Raw genomic sequence first — 22,008 nt, 5'->3', positions numbered from 1 at the left:
TGTCCTTGTCAGAAGAGGAGAAGACACACACACACGTGACAACAGGAGCAGAGGTCACAGGGATGCCTCTACCAGACAAGGCACACCAGAAATTGTTTGCCAACAAACACCAGAAGTTACAAGAGGCAAGAAACGACCCCCCACACACAACCAACCCCTGCAGGTTTCAGAAGCAGCATGGCTCTGCCAACACCTTGATTTTGGATTTCCAGCTTCCACAACTATGAGACAATATGTTTCCGTTGTTTGAAGCCACCCAGTTCAGGGTACTTCCATATGGCAGACCTAGGAAACAAATACAGAGAATCAGATCACTTGCAAAATGGCCCATTCTGGCAAGTTGGTGCTGGCTGCTAGCAGAAGGTCTCAGTTCCTCACCACATGGGCCTTTCCATAGGGATAGCTGAGTGTCCTCACGATGTGGCCCCTGGCTTCCCCTGAAGCAAGTGATCCAAGAGAGCACAGGTGGAGCCATGATGTCTTCCATGATCTAGTCTCAGAAGTCACACTGCAACATTTGGCACCATCTTATTGAGTTACACAGGTCAGCCCTGCTCTCTGTGGAAAGAGACAGAGGGTGTTAGATGCTCAGAGGTGAATCTCATTGGGTACCATCTGGAGATGGGCTACCACTCTGCTCAATCCAAATCACAGCTCTCCTGTTTCTCACCTCCCAACAGTTCCTGTTCCTCAGGCCGAAGTTCACATTCTCCACAGCCTCAGCTCCGCCTGACCTCTGAGCTCACATGATGTCCCTTACTGTGAACCTGGGTCTCTGGTCCAGCCACAGCTACTTCTTTAAGCTCCTCCAGTGTTCTGAGCACAATCTGGCACCTGTACTGTTGTCTGCTTGATATGACGTCTTCTGATGAACACGCATCCATCCTTCAAGGTCTACTCTCTCATCACAGCTTGTGACTCTTCCCCTTATTGAACTGGTGTTTCCCATTCCCAGTTCCCAGAGCCCTTTCTCATTGAACTATTTATCTGAGTTCTTTCTGCTGGAACGTGAGCCATGGCGAGAGTAGCCACCTAGCAGTGAGTGACAGCTCTGTGCTGGATGCACATAAATGGTCTCCCTTAACCTCCATGAGCCCTAAAGAAGGTTTGCTACAGCTATTTTGCAGATGGAGAAAATTAACAGAGAGATATTAATGAATTGCTCACATGCAAACATGTGCTGAGTCTTGGATTTGCATCTTCTTTATAGTGACTCCACGGAGACCCACCCTCTAAGACCGGAGCCAGTGCCCTATTCATCTTTTGTCTTTGCAAAAACAACAAAACATTATTTCCATTTGGAAAGTTTTTTTGATTTTTGTGTTTAGTACTGAAGTAAAACAAAATCTAAATAACAGCTGCACCATTAAAAATGAAATTCCCAATATCTGAACTCTAGACATCATGCATATATAATTTTTTCATAGATAACTTTTCTTCTCATTTTCCTTCTCCTTCTCCTCATCTTTTTCTTTTTCTTTGAGCAAAAAAAAAAAAAAAAGAGAATTGACTAACTCATAACTGGGGAGTCTAAGAATAAATTCTCTTAAGGCATTGCTGAATCCAGGGGCTCAAATGATGTCTCTGGACACAGTATGACACTCTACTCCACACTCTTCTTTATCATTTTCGCCCACAGACAGACTCTCCATGTAGTTGCGACAATGGCCATGACAGTTCTAGACTGTCTTTCAGCAACTCCAGAGAAGAAGTCCCTAATAAAAGTCTCAGGGCTGAACAAGCTGGGCTCTTGCTTAGGGCACGTGCCCTCCTGACTCAATGATTGGCCAGAGGGCTGTGATACTTTTTTTTTTCTTTCTTTCTTTTTTTTTTTTTTTTTTTGAGATGGAGGCTCACTCTGACGCCCAGGCTGGAGTGCAGTGGCGCGATCTCTGCTCATTGCAACCTCCACCTCCCTGGTTCAAGGAATTCTCCTGCCTCAGCCTCCCCAGTAGCTGGGATTACAGGCACGTGCCAACAAGCCTGGCGAATTTTTTGTATTTTTATAGAGACAGGGTTTCACCGCGTTAGCCAGGATGGTCTCGATCTCCTGACCTTGTGATCTGCCCACGTCGGCCTCCCAAAGTGCTGGAATTACAGGCGTGAGCCACCGCACCTGGCCAGGGCTGTGATATTCTGATTGGCCAGCACTGAGTCACATGGCCACCGTCAGGGTGAGGGATGATACATTTAGCTCTGACCTGAAATTCATGGATTGAGGGGTGGGGGCTGTTTCGCAGGGAACACTGGGACAGCGTTACCAGGGGAAAGGGAGCGGGATATAGTCGGTCCAAAAGAGTAAATGTCCACGAGATTTTTTTCCTCTGAGCAGAAATTTCACCGTGATTCAATCAGGTATTGCTGTCGTCGGGGCCATGGCAGGAGGGAGACAGCAAATCTTGATTAGTTGAGGAGAGCTTAAGAACAGAGTGATTTACACAGGTGTGGGCAGGATGTAGGGGAACCCGGAAAGGATAATGCACTACCCAGGGGCTAGTGAGAGCAGGAGCTATGAGCGCCCCAGGCCTGAAGGTGTGAAGGGCTGAAGTGGTTACCAGAAGCGGGAGAGGGAAGCTTATGGAGAGAGCAGCCTGGCGGGAGCAGGGGCTGTGAGAGACACAGCCAGACCGTAGTGGTGTGACAGGTGGAGACCCGGGCGATCCATATCCTGTCTCCTCTCTCTTCTCTGCTCCGGACTCCTGCTGCGACTTACCCCTGGCTGGACCCAACAGGAAAGCAGAGGACAAGATAATCTGGTTGGTGCTATCTAGAAGTCAGTGTTGGGGGTCACAAAACAGAATGGAGAGGGGTAGAGCATGCAGGGAAGACAAATGCAGCCCTGGCATGGTTCTTCCAGAACATTCTGCAAGCTCATAAACCAGTTCATTTGAGAAGAAATAGAGGAGTTAGGGGAGAGAGAAGCTTCTTCATGAACATAACCTTGGTAGCTAGTCTCAAGATCAGCCCCCAGTGCTCCCCACCTGCTGGGACCGGTTATGTAACACTTCCCACATTTTTCTGGGGTCGTTTTGTGTAGCCAGTAAAACATGGCAGATACGATGGCATGTTACTTCTGAAATTGGGTTATAAAAGATACTGCAGGCCGCGCACGGTGGCTTACGCCTATAATCCCAGCGCTTTGGGAGGCCGAGGCTGGCGGATCACAAGGTCAGGAGTTCACGACCAGCCTGGCCAATGTGGTGAAACCCCGTCTCTACTAAAAATACAAAAATTAGCCGGGCGTGGTGGCACATGCCTGTAGTCGCAGCTACTTGGGAAGCTGAGGCAGAAGAATCGCTTGAACCCGGGAGGCAGAGGTTGCAGTGAGCTGAGATCGCTGAGATCACACCACTGCCCTCCAGTCTGGGCAACAGAGAGACACTCCATCTCCAAAAAAAAAAAAGATACTGCAGCTTCTATCTTGGTTGCTCACTTGCTATCTTGGGTCCCTCCCTCTGGGGAAAGTCAGTTGCCATCTCTCAAGGATCCCAATGGACAGGCCCATTTGGCAAGGAACAGCCACCAGCTAGTTGCATGAGTGAGCCGTGTTGGAAGTGGATCCTCCAGCCGCAGTCAAGCTTCCAGATGACAACTGCCCTGGGAAATGACTGTAGCCTCATGAGAGACCCTGAGCCAGAACCACCCCATGAAGTCACTCTTGATTTCCTAAGTCTCAGAAACTGTAAAATATAAATGTGTGTTGTTTTAAAATTCTAGGTTTTGAGGTAATTTGTTATACAGCAATAGATAAATACGATAATTTTGCTACCAGCGCCTTAATCTCCCACATCAAAGTTAAAATTCATCCAACACTCAATCTCCCAGCTATGCTGACTGCTCCTAATCAGGTATCTCTCCCACTATATATATATATATTTCTATTAGTGGCCATTATTTGTTGGGTTTCACAAAGCCAGAATTCATCTACATCTACTCTCTTTTCTTCTGGTTTTGAATAGCAAAATGCAGCAGGGAGATGTTCTCAGAGGCAGAACAACAAAAAGAAGGGTCCATGCTGAACAGAACTTGGTTGCTTTGAAATCGGAAGTTCTAGAGGAGGTATTCTGATAGTGGCCATGAAAATCTTCTGCCCCCAGAATTTTGTCTAACCCACCCCAGACAGAGTTATCCAACAGCCTGGTATGGTACAGACCAGGAGCTCTCAAAAGGTGGGCCCCAGGCAGCAGCACCAGTAGCACCTGGGAAATTGTTGGAAATGCAAATTCCTGGGTTCCACCCCAGATCACCTTAATTGGACTCTCTGGGAGTAGGGCCCATCAATCTGTGTTTAGCAAGCCTTCCAGGTGATTCTGATCCTAATCAAGTGTGAGCCCACTGTCTAATGTGGTGCATACCAAAGCGGGTGCACGGGTCTTAATCATCACCTTAGTCCTCTGAAACAGGCAAGTGTGTCCATTTTACAGAAGAAGGAACTAAGGCCTGGAAGGGAAGTCCTTGCCCGAGACTAAACAGAATCCCAGCAACATAGGGCAAGCCTGGAATTCCCACCCCGGACCAGTGCACAGCCAGTGCTTCCACATCGCCAACCCAGAAATGTTTTCTCTCCGCATCATGCTCATTTTCAACCCTTTCTGGGTGACTTATTCATCATCCAAATATATTATTTGTGTTTTGTTTGACTAAAGGCAATTACATTTACATTTTCTCGAAGTACTGGAATGTAATGGGTGAAATTCCTACCAGTGATCTGGAAGAACTCTAAGGGTCTAAAGTGATTCTTTCATAATTAAAGATATGATGATGTATAATGTGATTTGTAAGATAAGGTATAACTTTGGGGGTGTTCTAATTCTTTAAAAATTGTTGATCCAACTATGGATGTCTTGCAACTCTCAAAAAAACATGTGTGAAAATTAAGCATTAGTTCCGTGTAAAATACAGTGCTAGAAACTGTGGAGGATGCAAAGTCGCAGAAGACTGTTACTGTTTTTTAAAATTGATTTTTTAAAAATAGAGACAGGGTTTCGCCATATTGGCCAGGCTGAATCTCAAGTGATCCGCCTGCTTCAGCCTCCCAAAGTGCTGGGATTACAGGCATGAGCCGTCGCGCCCAGCCAAGACTGTCACCTTTAGAGAGAGCTTATTATCACCTAGTGTTCATGTAAACACAGGATTTAAATACACACATACCCCCCAAAACAAATTGCTAAAGGATATTTGTGCACATTTTATTTTTCCAGATGGCTACCACAATATTTGAAGAACTAACAAGTTTAAAAATGTAAAAGGCCAGTAAGGCAACATTGGGCACTGGGGCAAGTGAAGGGGAGGGAAGAAGCATGAAGTCAGGGGAGGGGGCAGTGGCTGATTCTGCAGGCTCTGCAGGCTGGGGGCAGAGTTAGGGTTTATGTGGGCAGGCAGCATTGCAGAGGATTAGGCAGGGGAATAACATGGTCATTTAAAATGATTCTTCTGACTGATGACAGGTTTTCAGATGCTTCATCTCCTCCTCCAGTCACCTCGTGTCCAAGCCATGAGGACTCACTGAGGGGAACGTAATAAATAGTAACTTAAGGGAAAAAATAACAATTAAAAAATCTATAACAGCAGTTTAAGGGACAAAAACCAAAAAATTTATTTGGAATTATTCATGTTAAGCTTAACATTTTCTAATATAGTCCTGCATCCATTTTTTTGTTTTTGAGATGACATCTCGCTCTGTGGCGATCTTGGCTCACTTCACCCTCTGCCTCTCAGGTTCAAATGATTCTCCCGCCTCAGCCTCCTGAATAACTGGGATTATAGGCATCTGCCACCACACTTGGCTAATTTTTTTTTTTTTTTTAGATGGAATTTTGCTCTTGTTGCCCAAGCTGGAGTAAATGGCATGATCTTGGCTCGCCACAACCTCCACCTCCCAGGTTCAAGCGATTCTCCTGCCTCAGCCTCCCGAGTAACTGGGATTACAGGCATGCACGACCACACCTGGCTAATTTTGTATTTTTAGTAGAGATGGAGTTTCTCCATGTTGGTCACACTGGTCTCAAACTCCCAACCTCAGTGATCTGCCTACCTCGGCCTCCCAAAGTGTTGGGATTACAGGTGTGAGCCACTGTGCCTGACCTGTATCAGTTTTTAAAAGACTGTCAGACACGTCAAAGTCACAGGAGGAAAAACCCCTACATTCATGCACAACAGAAAGGCTTTGTTTTCAGTAAACATGCACATCTTCAAAGAATGGTTGCAATCCAAATTGTTTAGTAACTATTAGAAGAACAAAGAAGGCTGTGTCCTCTGAATTATAATGTGCTTTTCATCTAAATTGCTGCATATTGGGGGTTGAATCATGCTGGGAGTTTGACGTATGTAAGGAAAATTATTAGGTTGATGGAATATAAAGATTCTTATAATAAAAGCCAGTATTTTGGCATTTATAAATGAATCTGAAAAGGGTGAAGAATTTCATTGTTTTGCAATCAATACCACAAAATGTGGCCCTTGTGTTCCACTGGCCCTGAAAATTGTTTCAGATCTTCCCTTGGTGCAGTGTATATTAAATAGTAAAATGGACATATGTCACAAAACAGATTTATTCCTACAAATTTACATAAAAAATAAGAAGTGAAAAAATAAACACAGATTTTGATGTGCTGGCTTGGGAGCCCAGAGACCAGGGCTTTTAAATTGTTGCGTGACCTCAGCCATGTACCTGTGCCTCTCAAGGCCTAAGGTCCTCTCTGTAAAAAAGGAGGCTACATTATAATTTCAGCTCAAATGTCCTTGGAGACTCTCATTATTTTCTAATTTTAAATTATGCTTTTTCTAATAGTAAATAAGAAACTAAACTGTATTCATGTAGGACAGAGAATTCTTTGTTGTTTTGACTTTGTTTTGTTTTTGAGACAGAGTCTCACTCTGTTGCCCAGGCTGGAATGCAGTGGCACAATTTTGGCTCACTGCAACCTCTGCCTCCCAGTTTCAAGCAATTCTCCTGCCTCAGCCTCCCATGTAGCTGGGATTACAGGCTTCGCTACCATGCCTGGCTAATTTTTGTATTTTTAGTAGAGACAAGGTTTCACCATGTTGGCCAGGCTGGTCTAAAACTCCTGACATCAAGTGATCTGCCCGCCTTGGCCTCCCAAAGTGCTGGGATTACAGGCATGAGCCACTGCACCCAGCCTACTTTGTTATTATTATAGATGTCAGATACAATTAATTTCTCTGAGTTTCTCTTTAAAGATTTAGCCTGCTAACTTCCTTGTCCTTTGTTTTCAAATCTCAACTTTCCTGTTCCTCCTTGCCCCTAGTTATTGTAAAACAGCCTACCCCCTTCCTGTCAGTTCTAATCAATACCTCACATCTGTTCCCTTGGTTACCTGCACCCATTGTTCCCCCAAAACAGCATGTCTCACACGCTTCACCACTGTACCTTACATCCCCTTCTCTTCCATATTTAGAAAAATATTCGCAAGTAGTCAGTCGGGTCAGCTCAGATTGTTTGGTCCAACCCCAGCCCATGGGGGAGGGACACAGAGGTAGGGATTGTATTAAGGATATAGAAACCGCTGGTGTCCTTTGTTCTTTGTGCTCTTGCAATCTTGATTGACTTGAGTGGCACCCTTCTGCAGAAGTAAATTGCCTTGCTGAGAAAACTTTTGCCTGAGTGCTGGTTTTACTTTGCAGCACTGAGCATTTATTCCTAGTGCATTTGTATATCCAACATAGAATATTTTATAAGACAAAAACAAAGACTCAATTTGTAATATGAATTCTCTCCCTCCAGGTCGGAGGCTATCCACTCCCTCCCAACTCATTCATTTGTTTAATGTGTTCAGATTTTCTTAGTCAGTGTTGTGATTATCTATTGCTAAGTACATAAGTCTCACTTCATTTAATTAAGTTCCACTAGCTTAAGTTTCACTAAGTTCCACTTAGTTTAAGTTTCAACTATGAAACTTAATGGCTTGAACATCCATTTTATTTTGCTCATGAATTTGGGAAGGACTCAATTATGCAGCCCACCTCTTTCTGGCTGGAGGGGTAGGGGATGGAGAACCCACTTCCAGGGTGGTTTCTCCACTCAGATCCCTGGCACATTGACAGGGCAGCTGGAAGGCTCCTCTGGGCCTCTCCATATGGTCTTTCAGCATACTTGTCTGAGGATAGTCAGACTTCTAACGAGCCATCTCAGGTTTCCCAGAGAGGGTATTATAAAAGACAGGAAGAGGAAGCTGCCAATTTCTTAAAGCTGTGGCCAGAAACAGGCACAGTGGCACTTCTGCCATATTCTATCAGTAAAGTTGCTACAGAACCCTCCGAGATTCAAGGAGAGGAAACACAGAGCCCACTCATCAGTGGGAGGAGTGTAAAAGAATTTGTGACTATTTAAAATCTACCTCAAAGTAGGCTGCTGTACTGATGTCAGTTTTTATTTATTGAGTGCTTAGCAGGCATAGTAGCTCCTTTAATCTTTCCAATAACTCTGTAAGATAGATATCTTTATTAACCCTATTTTACAGATGACGAAACTGAGACACAGAGAAGCTGATCAAGCGGCCCAATCCCCCCAGAACGGTATGTGAGCTAGGTTTTGAACATAGGCAGTTTGCACATGGGAAATTAATGAGCTAATTAGGTTATTTATTGTCATAACGTCATGTAATTATTACAGCAATGATAAGGCACATTACAAGCACTATGCAAGTAAGTAGCCTTTCCATGTTCCAGGTAAGTACCCTTCTTGGTTGGGGATGGTCCCAGCTGCTTTTTTGCTGTGGGTTCAGAAGATTGTGCCTATGGGTGAGTAATGGACTGTTCAAGGGCACCTTCCACAGGAATCTTTGTCAGTTTCTCTAGGCATGAATCTTGCAAACAATATAAAAGTCTTCAAGCAACACACACACACACACACACACACACACACACACACACACACACACAGAGTACCAGAAACCCAAGATCAACAGGTTGACAAAACAGTTGGAGGGGGCCAGGCGTGGTAGCTCATGCCTGTAATCCCAGCACTTTGGGAGGCTGAGGTGGGCAGATCACCTGAGGTCATGAGTTGGAGACCAGCCTGGCCAACATGACGAAAACCTGTTTCCACTAAAAATACAAAAGTTAGCTGGGCGTGGTTGTGCGCACCTGTAATCCCAGCTCCTCGAGAGGCTGAGGCAGGAGAATCGCTTGAACCGGGGAGGTGGAGATTGCATTGAGCCAAGATTGTGCCACTGCACTCCAGCCTGAGGTGACAGAGTGAGACTCCATCTAAAAAAAAAAAAAAAAAGAAAAAGAAAATGGAGGGAATTTCAGAGAGAGAATACAAGTTACACTGGTGCTCCTGTCCACAGCGTCCTATGAACACATTACAGATGGCACAGCTAACAAAGCCCTCTTCTGCGTGGAACATGTGTTTCAGCCCCCTGAGGGCTATTACCTGGTTAGTGAGAGGATATCACTTTCCAGCATCTGTTAATTGAGTGACGCCATACTGCACCACAGGAACAATGGAATGTTTGGGTGCCATGGAAATTAGTACCAAGGCAATCTTGCCAGGCACTTGGGTATAGCCTTTGTACATGTAGCCCACTTTTATCTTGCCCAAACTTCAGACTGATTTATTTTTTAAACCAGATATTCAGAGTGAGTCAAACCCCTTTAATCCAAGATCCCCTAACAATACAGAGAGGAAGCTGCCCTGCCCAATAGCAAGGCTGCTTGACACTTTGAGGAACTGAGCTCAGTCCTCCCAGGAAAGGCACACCTTCAATGCTACCTTATCCCTTTAGTTTGCCCTGACTCTTCTGGGAAAATGAACTGCTCTCCAATCTGTATTCAACGCATTCCTCTAGAATAGCTTATTGAGTACTTCCTATGTTACTCTCTTTCTGCAGAATACTTTTGGGAATCAACTCATTTAATTTATACCAGAACCACGGAGTCTTCCCATCCACATCTGACAGAGTTGATGAAAACTCAAGAGGTTATGTAACTTGCCAAAAATCACACAGGTTGTCCTGTCTGCCTCAAAAGTCCACAAATTTGACCACACAGCCCCGCTGCCTCCCACTGAACACAGGGGCCTATATGTATCTGTCCCCATGTCCAGTTCCCCATCAGGTTGTAAACTCCATTAGGGCTGGGGCTGGTGCTGAGTAACGCTCCCAGGACCTAGTACATTCTCAGTAAATGCTTGAATCAAGTTTGCAAAGGTTGAGCATCTCCAGGGTTCCATGGGCCCAAGAATCCTAACTCAAAATTGGTGTATCTCACACACCTTCTACTCTAGGAAGCATAATGACCTAGGGTTTCTGGTGTAGTTTGAAATCCATTGCTGTGCTTGTAATGAAGGTCATGCTTTCACACATGACTTCTCATCCATGACTGAGTGGTTGGGGGGTAACAAGGCAGACCCATGCCTGGGAAGGGGGGTACTCTAGGTCAGTGGCTCACTTTGGTTCAAAGACTCCCAAGTCTTTTGCCAAATGTTCATTAGACACACCTGGCAGGTAGGATGTTCCCACTCAACCTTTGATCTTGATCTCCTTCACTGGGGTTAGACTTGCATTGTTGTTTGACAGCTTCCCAGCCAACCCTGGCTCCATCATCTCTATTTCCTTTTACACAGGCACTTTCTCCAGTAAAATTCTTGCATGTTTAAAACTGTCTTGACATCTGCTTTTTGGAGGACCCAGACTAACAGAGTTGATATTTCAATTTTTTATTCATTTCCTTATCATTAACTTTACTTCTATTCACTCTAAGATGACCTTGTAGATTAGGGAACCCAATGTCACAGCAGCAAATCCCTCTTTTCTAAGATGCCTTTCAGGAGTGTGTCCCACATACTAGGCAGTGTGCCAGGTCCTTCATATGCAGTCTTCCCTTCACTCTCCAACAGTCCTGTGAGATCAGTAGGATGACCTTCCTATTATCCTATGATAGGTCATCCTACTGATGACTGTCCTATCATTTCATGGATAGGACATCTGAGGCTCAGGGAGGTTAAATTATTTGCCCAAAGGTCACACAGCCAAAAAATGACAGTGTTCAGATTCTAGACTGTTTATTATTTCATTTAATTCTTCCCATAAACCCAGTGGAAAATATAAGCAAGAATAAGAAAAGCTAACACTTACTGGACGCTTAGGTGTCAGGCACTTCCCATATATTTCTTCATTTAATTCCCACCACAACCCCATGAGGGAGGTACTATTGTCCTCATTTCACAGACAAGAAAACTGTGGTGGGGAGAAATTAGGAGATTTGGCCAGGGTCCCCCAGCCAGGAAGTGGCAGAGCCAGAATTCCTGCTGGGACCAACTGGCTCCAAGAGCCCATGTACTCCCTCCTTCTTGCCTCCCACTCATGGCAATACTATCCCAGCCATACGGAAAGGTGCTTTACCTTAGCTGCTGTTCATGTGGTTTTGTCTGCATCCATTGCTACTCATGAAGGGAATTACAACTCAGGAAAACTGACCTTTTCCACGTCGGATTCGACTCCAGACGCAGGTCTAGCCTTGTTTCGGAACCCTCTGCTTTTCATTTCATTTGAATCCATATTAAAACATAATAGCCTGCATATTCAATATCTTACGATTGAACACTAAGAAGCCACCAAGGATCATATTTATTGTGTTTATATTTATATACAATGTGTTGACATAGAAATTTACAGCAAGTAAAAAAGTTACAAACTGGACATATGACTCCATTTAAAAATGACATATTCATAGTTGTAGATTTGGAAAATATAAAACCAACTTCTGTGTTTACGATCTCTTAGTGGTACGTTTACAGGTGGTTTTGTTTAAAGTATCATACAGAGTAACTTTGCTCTTCTAAAAATCCTCTGTTCTTTGCCTATTCCTTTCCTCCCTCATATCCCCTGGCAACCACTGATCTTTTCACTGTCCCCATAGTTTTGCCTTTTCCAGCATGCCGTATTAAATTCCCAGGAGTAGGATTGCTGGATCATATGGTTTAAGTGTGTTTAGTTTTGTAAGAAACTACCAAAGTGTTTTCCAAAGTGGCTGAGCCATTTTGCATTCCCACCAGTAATGAATGAGTTCCTCCAAGCGGGCATGGTGGGTCATGTCTGTAATCCCAGCACTTTGGAAGGCTGAGGGGGACAGATCACTTGAGGTCAGGAATTTGAGACCAGCCTGGCCAACATGGTGAAACCCTGTCTCTACTAAAAATACAAAAATTAGCCAGGCGTGGTGGCACACACCTGTAATCCCAGCTACTCAGGAGGCTGAGGCGGGAGAATTGCTTAAACCCGGGAGGTGGAGACTGCAGTGGGATGAGATCATGCCACTGCACTTCAGACTGGGCAACAGAGCCAGACTCTGTCTCAAATAAAAAAAAAAAAAAAAGAAAGAAAAAGAAAAAGAAGAGCTCCTCCACATCCACACTAGCATTTGTGTTGTCAGTGTTCTGAATTTCCACCATTCTAATTAGTGTGTTGTGGTATCTCATTTTGTTTCCCTGATGAGATATGTGGAACATTTTTTCATATGCTTGTTTGCCATCTGTATCTTCTTTGGTGAGATGCCTGTTAAGGTTTTTGGTCCAATTTTAAAAGTTGGTTGTGTTCTTATTTGTGAGTTTTAAGGGTTCTTTGTATATTTTGGATAATATTTCTTTTTCCGTCTTTTACAATTTTTTCCTCCCAGTCTATGGCTTGCCTTTTCATTCTGTGACAGTGTCTCACAGAGCAGAAATTTTAAAATTGTAATGAAGTCTAGCTTATCATTTTTTTTTTTCCATGGGTGGTGCCTTTGGTGTTATATCTAAAAAGTCATTGCCAAACCCAAGGTCAGGTAGATTTTCTCCTAAGAGTTTTATAGTTTTGCATTTTACATTTAGGTCTGTGATCCATTTTGTTAATTCTTGGGAAGGATGTAAGATCTGTGTCTAGTTTCACTTTTTGCTTGTAGTTGTCTTGTTCCAGCACCATTTGTTGAAAATACTGTCTTCACTCCGTCACATTGCCTTTGCTCCTTTGTCAAAGATCAGTTAACTATATTCATGTGGATCTATTTCTGGGTTCTCTATCTGTTCCACTGATCTGTCCATTCTTTGACCAATACCACACTGTCTTGATTACTGTAGTTTTATAGTATGGGTAGTGTACATTGTGTAGTGTAAGTCCTCCGATTTTATTTGTCTCCTTCAATATCATGTTGGCTATTCTTGGCTTTTGCCTCTCCATTTAAACTTTAAAATCAGTTTGTTGATACCTACAGAATAACTTGCTGGGATTTTAACTGAGATTGCACTGAATCTATAAAGTTGGCAAGAACTGACATCTTAATAATAGAGTCTTTTTATTCATGAATGTACTATCTCTGCATTTATTTTTTCTTTGATTTCTTCCAATAGAGTTTTGGAGTTTTCTTCCTATAGACCTTATACATTTTTACAAGTTTTATACCTATGTAGTTCGTATGTTGGGTACAAATATAAACAGTATTGTGTTTTAAATGTCATTCTCTGTTCACTGCTGGCATATGAGAAAGTAATTGATTTTTGTATGTGAACCTTGTATCTTGCAATACTGGTATAATTACTTATTAGTTCCAGCTTTTAAAATTCATTCTGATTTTCTACATAAATGGTCGTGTCATTTGTGAAAACGTTTTACTTCTTCCCTTCTAACCTGCATACTTTTTATTTCCTTTTCTTGTCTTACTGCATTAGCTAAAACTTCCAGTATGATGCTGAAAAGCAGTGGTGAAGGGGGCCATCCATGTTTTGCTCCTTAGAGTGCAGTGGCATGATCATGGCTCATTGTAGCTTGACTGCCTGTGCTCAAGCTTCCACCTCACCCACCTGAGCAGCTGGAACTACAGTTGTGTGCCACCATGCCTGGCTAATTTTTGTATTTTTTGTAGAGACAGGGTTTCATCATATTGCCCAGGTTGGAGCTTTTTTTTTTAATTATTATTATTATTTTTTTTATAGATGCTCTTTATCCAGTTGAGGAAGTTCCCATGTTTTCCTAGTTTACTGAGAATTATTTTCATGATTGTGTTGTATCTTGTTAGTATTTTGATTTGCTGAGAATTACTGCATCTATGTTCATGAGAAATATTGGCTTACAGTTTTTTGTTTTTGTTTTTTTTTGAGACGGAGTTTCACTCTTGTTGTCCACGCTGGAGTGCAATGGTGTGATCTTGGCTCACTGAAACCTCCACCTCCCAGGTTCAAGTGATTCTCATGCCTCAGCCTCCCAAGTAGCTGGATTACAGGCATGCACCGCCATGCCCAGCTAATTTTTATTAGTAGTAAAAACAGGGTTTCTCCATGTTGGTCATGGCCGGTCTCGAACTCCTGACCTCAGGTGATCCGCCTGCCTTGGCTTCCCAAAGTGCTGCAATTACAGGCATGAGCCACTGCGCCTGGCCTACAGTCTTTTTATAATCTTTGGTTTTGAAATTGAAGTAATGCTGGCCTCCTTGACTGAGTTAGGATATATTCTTTCTGCTTCTATCTCTGGAAAACACTGTAGAGAATTGGTATAATTTCACCCTGCGTGTTCAGTAGAATTCACCAGTGAATCCATCTGGGTCTGGTGCTTTCTGTTTTGGAAGGTTATTATTGATTCAGTTTCCCTAATAGATATAGGTCCATTCAGATATAGGCCTATTTCTTCTTGTGTACGTTTTGGCAAATTGTCTTTTAAGGTCCATCTAGGTTATCAAATTTGTTGGCATGAAGTTGTTCATGATATTCCTTTATTATCCTTTAAACGTCTATGGGCTCTTTATTGAAGTCGCTTCTCATTTCTGATATTAGTTGTGTCCTTTTTTTTTCCCCCTTAGCTTGGCTAGAGTTTTACTGATGTTATTAATCTTAAAAAAAAAAAAAAAAAACAAAAAAAAAAAAACACTTTTGGTTTTGTTGAGTTTCTCTACTGAAATACTTCTTCTTCAATATCATTGATTTCTACTCTTAATTCTTGTCTTCTGCTTGCTTTGGATTTGCTTTTCTTTCTCTAGTTTCCTAAAGTGAACACATACATGATTGATTTTAGAACTTTTTTTTTTGAGACAGAGTATCACTCTTGTTGCCCAGGCTAGAGTGCAATGGTGCGATCTCAGTTAACTGAAACCTCCGCCTCCCAGGTTCAAGTGATTCTCCTGCTTCAGCCTCCCAAGTAGCTGGGATTACAGGCGCCCACCACCACACCTGGCTAAGTTTTGTATTTTTAGTAGAGAGGGGGTTTTGCCATGTTGGCCAGGCTGGTCTCAATGTTCACTAGATCCAGCTGGTTGATGGTGTTAAGTACAACAATGTCCTTGTTGATTTTCTGCCTGCTAGTTCTATCCATTAGTGATAAAGGGGGTGTTGAAGTCTCCAACTATGAGAGTGGATTCATCTATTTTTCATTGCAGTTCTACCGGTTTTTGCCTCACATACTTTGATACTCTGTTGTTAAGTGCATTGGTCAAATAATTGAGAATGAGGTTTTGAAAGAGCTCTAGCTTTGTTTTGTTCCTTCTGGTGGCTGCTAGGCTGCAACAGGAATGTGGGCTGTTAGTTTTCAGGGCTTCTACAGCTGGACGGCGAAAAAGGCGACGAATCCAAGTTAAAACATGACCAAGGCTGTTGTTCTTAGGTAGATTTAGTAGTTTTTCTTAAATTAAATGCTCTTGAGGTTGCTGACAGCCTTTAATTTTCAGACTTCTGTAACAGTCAATTCTGAGAAATTTTGCCAGTTTTATCACGGCTCTTATGAAGAAGCTAATTTTCGGAGCTCATTACTCTTGCCATTTTCACTGACATCATTTAGCAAAAGCTTTTCGACCATTTGGGCTTTAAAGATGAAAATTTATGTTGGCTTCCATGAAGGGATTAAAAAAAAAGATGAAAATTTAGTTTTCCTTAAAGAAGGGTAAAGAGATAGAAATATAAGATTAAATTACTATTTTTTTTCAATGAAAACTCATGGACACAAAGAGGGGAACAGACACTAGGGCCTACTTGAGGGTGAAAGGTGGCAAGAGTAAGATGTTCAAAAAACTACCTATTACCTGGGTGATGAAATTATCTGTACACTAACCCCCTGCGGCATGCAGTTAACTTATATAACAAACCTGCATGTTCCCTTGATCCTAAAATGTTTTAAAAAATTAGTTTCAAATTACAGAAATATTTCAACCTGTATTTCAATTCTAATTAAGATAGTAGACAGATAAGAGTCATAGGGGAAAGGGGAATGAGACAACCACAAGGAAATTAAAAGTAACACAAAAAGAGGAATGAAGCAGAGAGATGGAGACATTTTTTAAGTGCTGGAGATGGAGAGATGATAGAGAACTGATCTAGAATGGAGAGCACTAGATATCAGCATTTTTTGTCTTAAAAGTAGTCACTAGCCAAACTTTCCTATCTTGTTTCAGATTAGGTTGTACTTTGAAAGGGATGAACACAGCAACACAGCAGAGAGGGGCCCGGTGCTACATTCTTCTGGAGACTGAGGTAGGGAAGAGGTCGGTTTTCTACCTTTGGAAAAGAGCAGATCCAACAACCAACCAATCAGCAGCACTGCCAAGCAAGAACTTTCCAACTCAAAACACATGTTTGCTGCCCAGTTTTATATCTGGACTACTCACACTCTAAGGGTACCACAAAAAGGGAAGGAACAGGAATAAAGGAAAGGCTACCAAGCATACCCATGGAAAAGCTGAAAACAGCACAAATCGGTTGACATCATTTTGGCCTGACTGTGGAAATGGAACCCAAACTATCCTCCCCAAAATGGCAGAGAATACTACCCCATCCCACTGAGGTAGGGGTTGGCCACATGATTTGTTATGGCCAGTGGAGTGTTGGCAGATGTGATGCACACAGAAGGCACAAACCATACTTGTGTGGTTGGGCTTGCCTTCTTATGCTTCTACCATCAGTGTGGAAACTTCTGTATAACTTTTGTATTTTAGCCCAGGCCCAAGGATGAACATAGATGGAGCAGGTGGAAACACAACTCATAGCAGGTGGTAAAGCCCAGCCAGAGACCCAGCTTGAAGCAGTCACCCACACAAGCTGATGTCAGCCAATCTGCAGAGGCATGAATGATTATTTTAAGCAACTGAGATTTGGGGTGGTTAGGTGGCAACAGCATCTGAAACATTAAGTAGACATCATTCTTTTAGGATCCACTCCTGAGGTCAAACTATGTTACCTCCCCCTTTACTGCTGTATGCCAAGAGCCTAGCACAGTTCCTGGCACATAGCAGGTGTTCAATAACACCTGTTGCAGTCAGATTTACGTGTTTCTTCTAAAAATAGCAATCTAGGAGAATAAAACTGAGAACTTACATAATTAAGTGTTCAGTGTGTATCGCAACTTCAAAATCAACAATTTCAACAAAGACCAGATTGCATGTCAGCAGTCATTAGGGGGTTAAGAGCACTGACTATAGACATGACTGCCTGGATTTGAATCTAGGCTTCACAAATTACCAGCCAGGTGACCTTGGGCCAACACTACTTCATCTCCCTCTCTTTCCTCATCTGTTAAATGGTGCTATAAATAGTATCTACCACATGGAACAGTTGTGTGGATTAAGAGATAATTTATTTCAAGTACTTACAACCTTGCCCAGTACATGATAAATGCTGCATAGGCATTTTCTATTATTACCTGCATAAAGACCATTTTAAGAAAGGTTATTAAAGCCCTCTTCACCTGTTCCTCTCATCACCTATTTATATTCATTTGTTCTCACTTCTATTATCTAATCTTGTACATGTTTCCAATTAGCTCTTTTGTACATTTTCATCATCTTTCTATGCTCAGGATTGCTAAGTGCCAATATCTACTCTATCCCAAAGCGCCCCTCCGCCAACTCCACCAACTATTTAAAAAACTGCTGATTTTGTTCTTTTCACACAGGGTATCATTTGCCCCCTTCTCCATCTGTTCAAATCTGATTCTCAATGTCCGGACCTAGTCTTCCATGATGCCTGTTCTGATCTTCCCTCCCAATGTGATCTTAATCTGTACCTTTTATCAATTCATCTCTACCTCAATTACACTTTTATTACTTTCTACTTATACCTTTCCACAATGAAATTAATTGTAAGCTCCTAAAGGACAAGATCACAATTTCTTGGTTTTCTGCCCATTCCTACTGCCAAGTATACAGCTGGCAAGCAATATTTGTTGAATAAATATATTTGAAAATCCCATATAGATAGGTTCATGTAAAGTCTAAATCAGCTTTGCTAAAAAGTCATTTTTTTTTTTCTTAAAAAAAGAAAAAAAATTGTCAATTCAATGCTAGACAGTTTAAGGGAAAAGAAGTTTGCATGTAAAAGAGACAGACACTTGATTTATTGCATTAAAAAACTTTATTTCTTTTAAAAGGTCCAATATAAGCCAAATTAACCCCAAAATTTACAGCTACACTTTGAGATCTCCTGAACTAAATGGCACTGTTTGAGATGAGTGTCTTGTTAAAGGAGGTCATTTGCTATTACCACCATTTCACCCAAAGTAGTTCTAGAGCAGAAGCTGGTATTATAATACACATCAGATATTTCAGGTGTCATCTTTTATGCATAAGTTAAAGAAAGCAAACAGGCTTTTCTACTCTGTGTGAGGATAAGAAACACTACAGAACAGGGCCTGAATGCTTTAGATATACAAGGTGTAACCATAAAGGAAATTTCTACGGCACTGTGTTCATTCATTCAAGTAGTTCATGTACTTATTCCAACAATACCAGTGTAGTTCAAATACCATTTGAGACAGTACTTTGGGGTTTCCCTTCATTGGGTGCAGACCAAAGGAAGTGGTTAAGCTGGGGGGCAGACTCTCATAGATGGATTACAAAAGTAATGAAATAGTTTTCTTAGTGGGGTGGCATTCGCAAGAACTACCTTAATGTTTTTGGTAACAGCATCATTTACATATAAGTGATGCACGATAGAAGTTCTGGTATATGTGATAAATTAAAAACAGCTTGTCACTTTATAGCCACACCTTGGATTTCATTAGATGTGGTAAATCTAATAGTGTGTCAAATGAGTCCTTCTGGAAATCACTTCAGCAGAGAAGTCAAACAGCCTGTAAAAGAGAAGACATGGCAGAATGTGCGAGATTCATCCTTCCAACATTCTCAGGGTTCTCTTGGAGGACAGACCCGGGCCCAAAGACAGAAGTTACCGGGAGGGAGGCTTCAACTCCATCTAAGGAAGACCTTTCTAACAGTTAGAGCTGCTCAACAACTGAATGGACTGCTTGGTGAGGTAGAGTCACTTGGAAGTGTTCAAGGTGGAAAGATCACCCTTGTAGAAGGGACTCCTGCATTTGTTAAGAGGTTAGAGAGTGGATGAACCTCAGGTCTCTTTCAATTCTGAGATTCTAGAAAATTCCCTCAGGGAATTCAGAAGAGAATTCCTAAAAGGAAAGAGAAAGCACACATATGTATACTTTTAGAATCTGCTTGAATTTTTTTTTTTTTTTTTTTCAAAAGGTACAATAGAAAATGTAGTCCACTGCCATTAAAATGCATATTCACCTTCCTACTACTAATAATTAGGAAGGGTTCATTATGACTTCTTTATATTATAAAGAAAAGATGGGGGATTAGACTTATAATTTCTGTAAATATTTTAGAAAAAATGCTTAAAATCTAGTAGTCAATGCCCTAGAAACTTTATAGATTTGTAGATAATATGCACAGATACAAATACATTATTCATTAAATACAACTCACATCTGTGTTTTATTATACTCTAAAATATACAGGAATCTTGATGTACTGAAAGAGTGCAAGTAAATACAGTATTCAAGCAGTCACTATTTCTATGTACATGCTCATTAATTCTTCAAAAAACCCACAAAATTATCAAATAGATCAAAATACTGTTCTGTGTTTTCACACTTTATATTCAGAAAAACCAGCTGATAATTTACAATGTCATAAAGTTTCCAGTTTCACAATACAAAAAGGATAAAATGAAATTGGGTATCATTTTGTTGCAATTTATAGAACTTTACCCATACCTGTAAGACCCTCAATGTTTATGAAATCATTTTCACTGGGAAAGTGACAGTTACAGTAAAAGCAGAACCACACAAATATTTATTTAAAGCTGAAATATCAGCCTTCTCTCTCTCTTTTGCTATTTGAAAGTAGTCTTCAATTTGGCAGGCAACTGCTTCTCTCTCCAAATGGTAACAGGTTACAAACATGCTACTTTAAATATGAATAGGACCTAAGGCTTTAGTATTTTAAATCTTGCCCAATACAGAAATGCCTTCCAAGAGACTTAGTGATGTTTAATTTATGAACAACAAGGAAGTATTTTCCTTTTGATTATTCACTTTTTCAAAACTCATAGATCAGAATAAACATAAAAAATCCCCCAACCCAAGGTGGGGACACAAAAGTAACCTAAGCGACTAAGGTGTGCCATTCAAAGTAGAGAGGTTGAAGACTCCATACCCCAGAACCACTTAGCTGCAACAGGGTGAAATAATCTACTTTTCGATTTCATGAATTTTTTTTTTTTTTGGAAATTCTTTACATTTTTAAACAAAAATAGTACTATTTTAAACCCAAACCATTCAAAACAGGGCAACAGCCTGACCCCAATCCATCTCAATGTCTATGTCACAAGTATTTTCACCCGTATTGCACCCAGTCAGCTGGTTTTAAATTCTAATAGTATAAAAATTGGAAATTTGAAATATTTATGTAAAAGAAAAAAATGTAAAAATACATCTGCTTTCTCTCATGGTTTAATACAGCATTGGAAGGCTTTCAGATATTTTCTTAAAAAAAAAAAAAAAAACTCAACATTTAAAACCAAATCTCAGCTTCATTTCCAGAAATATTGCAGTTTGGTTTAGGTAATGTTTCATTTCATCTACTCCAGTTCCCACAAAATGGCATTTTATTAAAAAAACCTTTCAGTTATTTGGTCCTTTTGCAATTTGCTGTGCACATAATGCCTACTACCAAACTTTTATTGCCTTTAAATTTAGTTGTAATTTTACTGATAAAATTTAAATCTAGTGTCTTTATGTCTTCTGTTACAATAGTGTTGCTTGTGTAAGCAGGTTAGAGTGCACAGTGTCCCCAATTATTCCTGGCACTGCAAAACCAAATTAAACAATTCCACAAAGAACTCTGACATCAACGTGTTTTCCTCAGTCAAGTCTATTTCAAGATTCTAGAAGTTCCTTTTGTAAAACTTGCCTTTAAAACTCTTCCTCCTAATGTCATCACATCTCTTAACACTGGCTCACTGTGCGATCTTTCCTCTTAGGTTGAATTTCTACGTGAATATCAAAGTGCCTTTTTCCTGAAAAAGCACAGTTTGAAGCTTTACTGTGAGAACTCCCTCCTCCTCAGCCTCTCAGTAGGTCTCAGAATCGGAGTCGTTGAGCTCATCCACGTCAGTGTATAAGTACTCCTGTTCCCCGCCAATGTTATTGAAACTGCAATAGGAGCTAGGTTCATTCCTCATGATGGGCAAAGCTTCAAAGCTGACTGTTTTTGAGGTGTTGGTATAACGGTTAATGGCATTGAATGTCAAGGATGATAAAGGACTACTTGATGAGACAGGCATCATGGTGGCCAAAATGAGAGCCAGGCAATCAGCCACATCCTTATTGGGAGCACAGGCCAAAGCTGGGGTATAGCCTAGAATTAAAGATAAAATTTAAAAATTAAGCATCCTGAGACATATTTCAGCAAAGATAAGGAAATAAGCCTAAAGTACTTCAACTTTAGACATATTTTACATTACGTAGCTTATAATAAATTGCTGTAACCAGCATGATTTACAAGTTTCTATTAAGTAGAAAAAGAATAGCCATAGAAACCTAGGGTGGAAGGAGACGTTAGACTAGACAACAGAATAGGAAACAGGCCCTGAGAAGAACGACTTCCCCAAGATCTCACAACTTATCCGTATCCATCTGAATTCACAGAAGAAACTGGGCTAGAATAAGAAAACCACCACAGATCAGTGAATCTTCTTTCAGGATGGTAAGCAGAGATTTAATGTTAATTTGTAGT

The 22,008-nt window shown here is 41.3% G+C and overlaps 1 protein-coding gene across 16 annotated transcripts in view; it reads right to left on the bottom strand.

Annotated features, from left to right (window-relative positions):
* Window positions 1-18,306: 18,306 nt before the first annotated feature.
* LOC105490410 (ankyrin repeat domain 28) overlaps window positions 18,307-22,008 on the bottom strand; it is a 190,659-nt gene continuing 186,957 nt past the window's right edge. For 10 of the 16 annotated variants that reach the window (XM_011755990.3, XM_011755989.3, XM_011755997.2 and 7 more), the window contains one exon: window positions 19,686-21,630. In XM_011755990.3, coding sequence (XP_011754292.1) covers window positions 21,344-21,630 — 287 coding nt within the window. In that variant the 3' untranslated portion in view covers window positions 19,686-21,343. Of the gene's footprint in view, window positions 19,377-19,685; window positions 21,631-22,008 lie in introns of those variants that run through there. The other 6 variants (XM_071090868.1, XM_071090867.1, XM_071090865.1 and 3 more) reach the window with 2 other exon arrangements.

Source organism: Macaca nemestrina, chromosome 2, assembly GCF_043159975.1.
Source record: "Macaca nemestrina isolate mMacNem1 chromosome 2, mMacNem.hap1, whole genome shotgun sequence".
Lineage (NCBI taxonomy): Eukaryota > Metazoa > Chordata > Mammalia > Primates > Cercopithecidae > Macaca > Macaca nemestrina.
The sequence above is the reverse complement of the archived record's forward strand: the minus strand, read 5'-3'. Positions and strand labels throughout refer to the sequence as shown.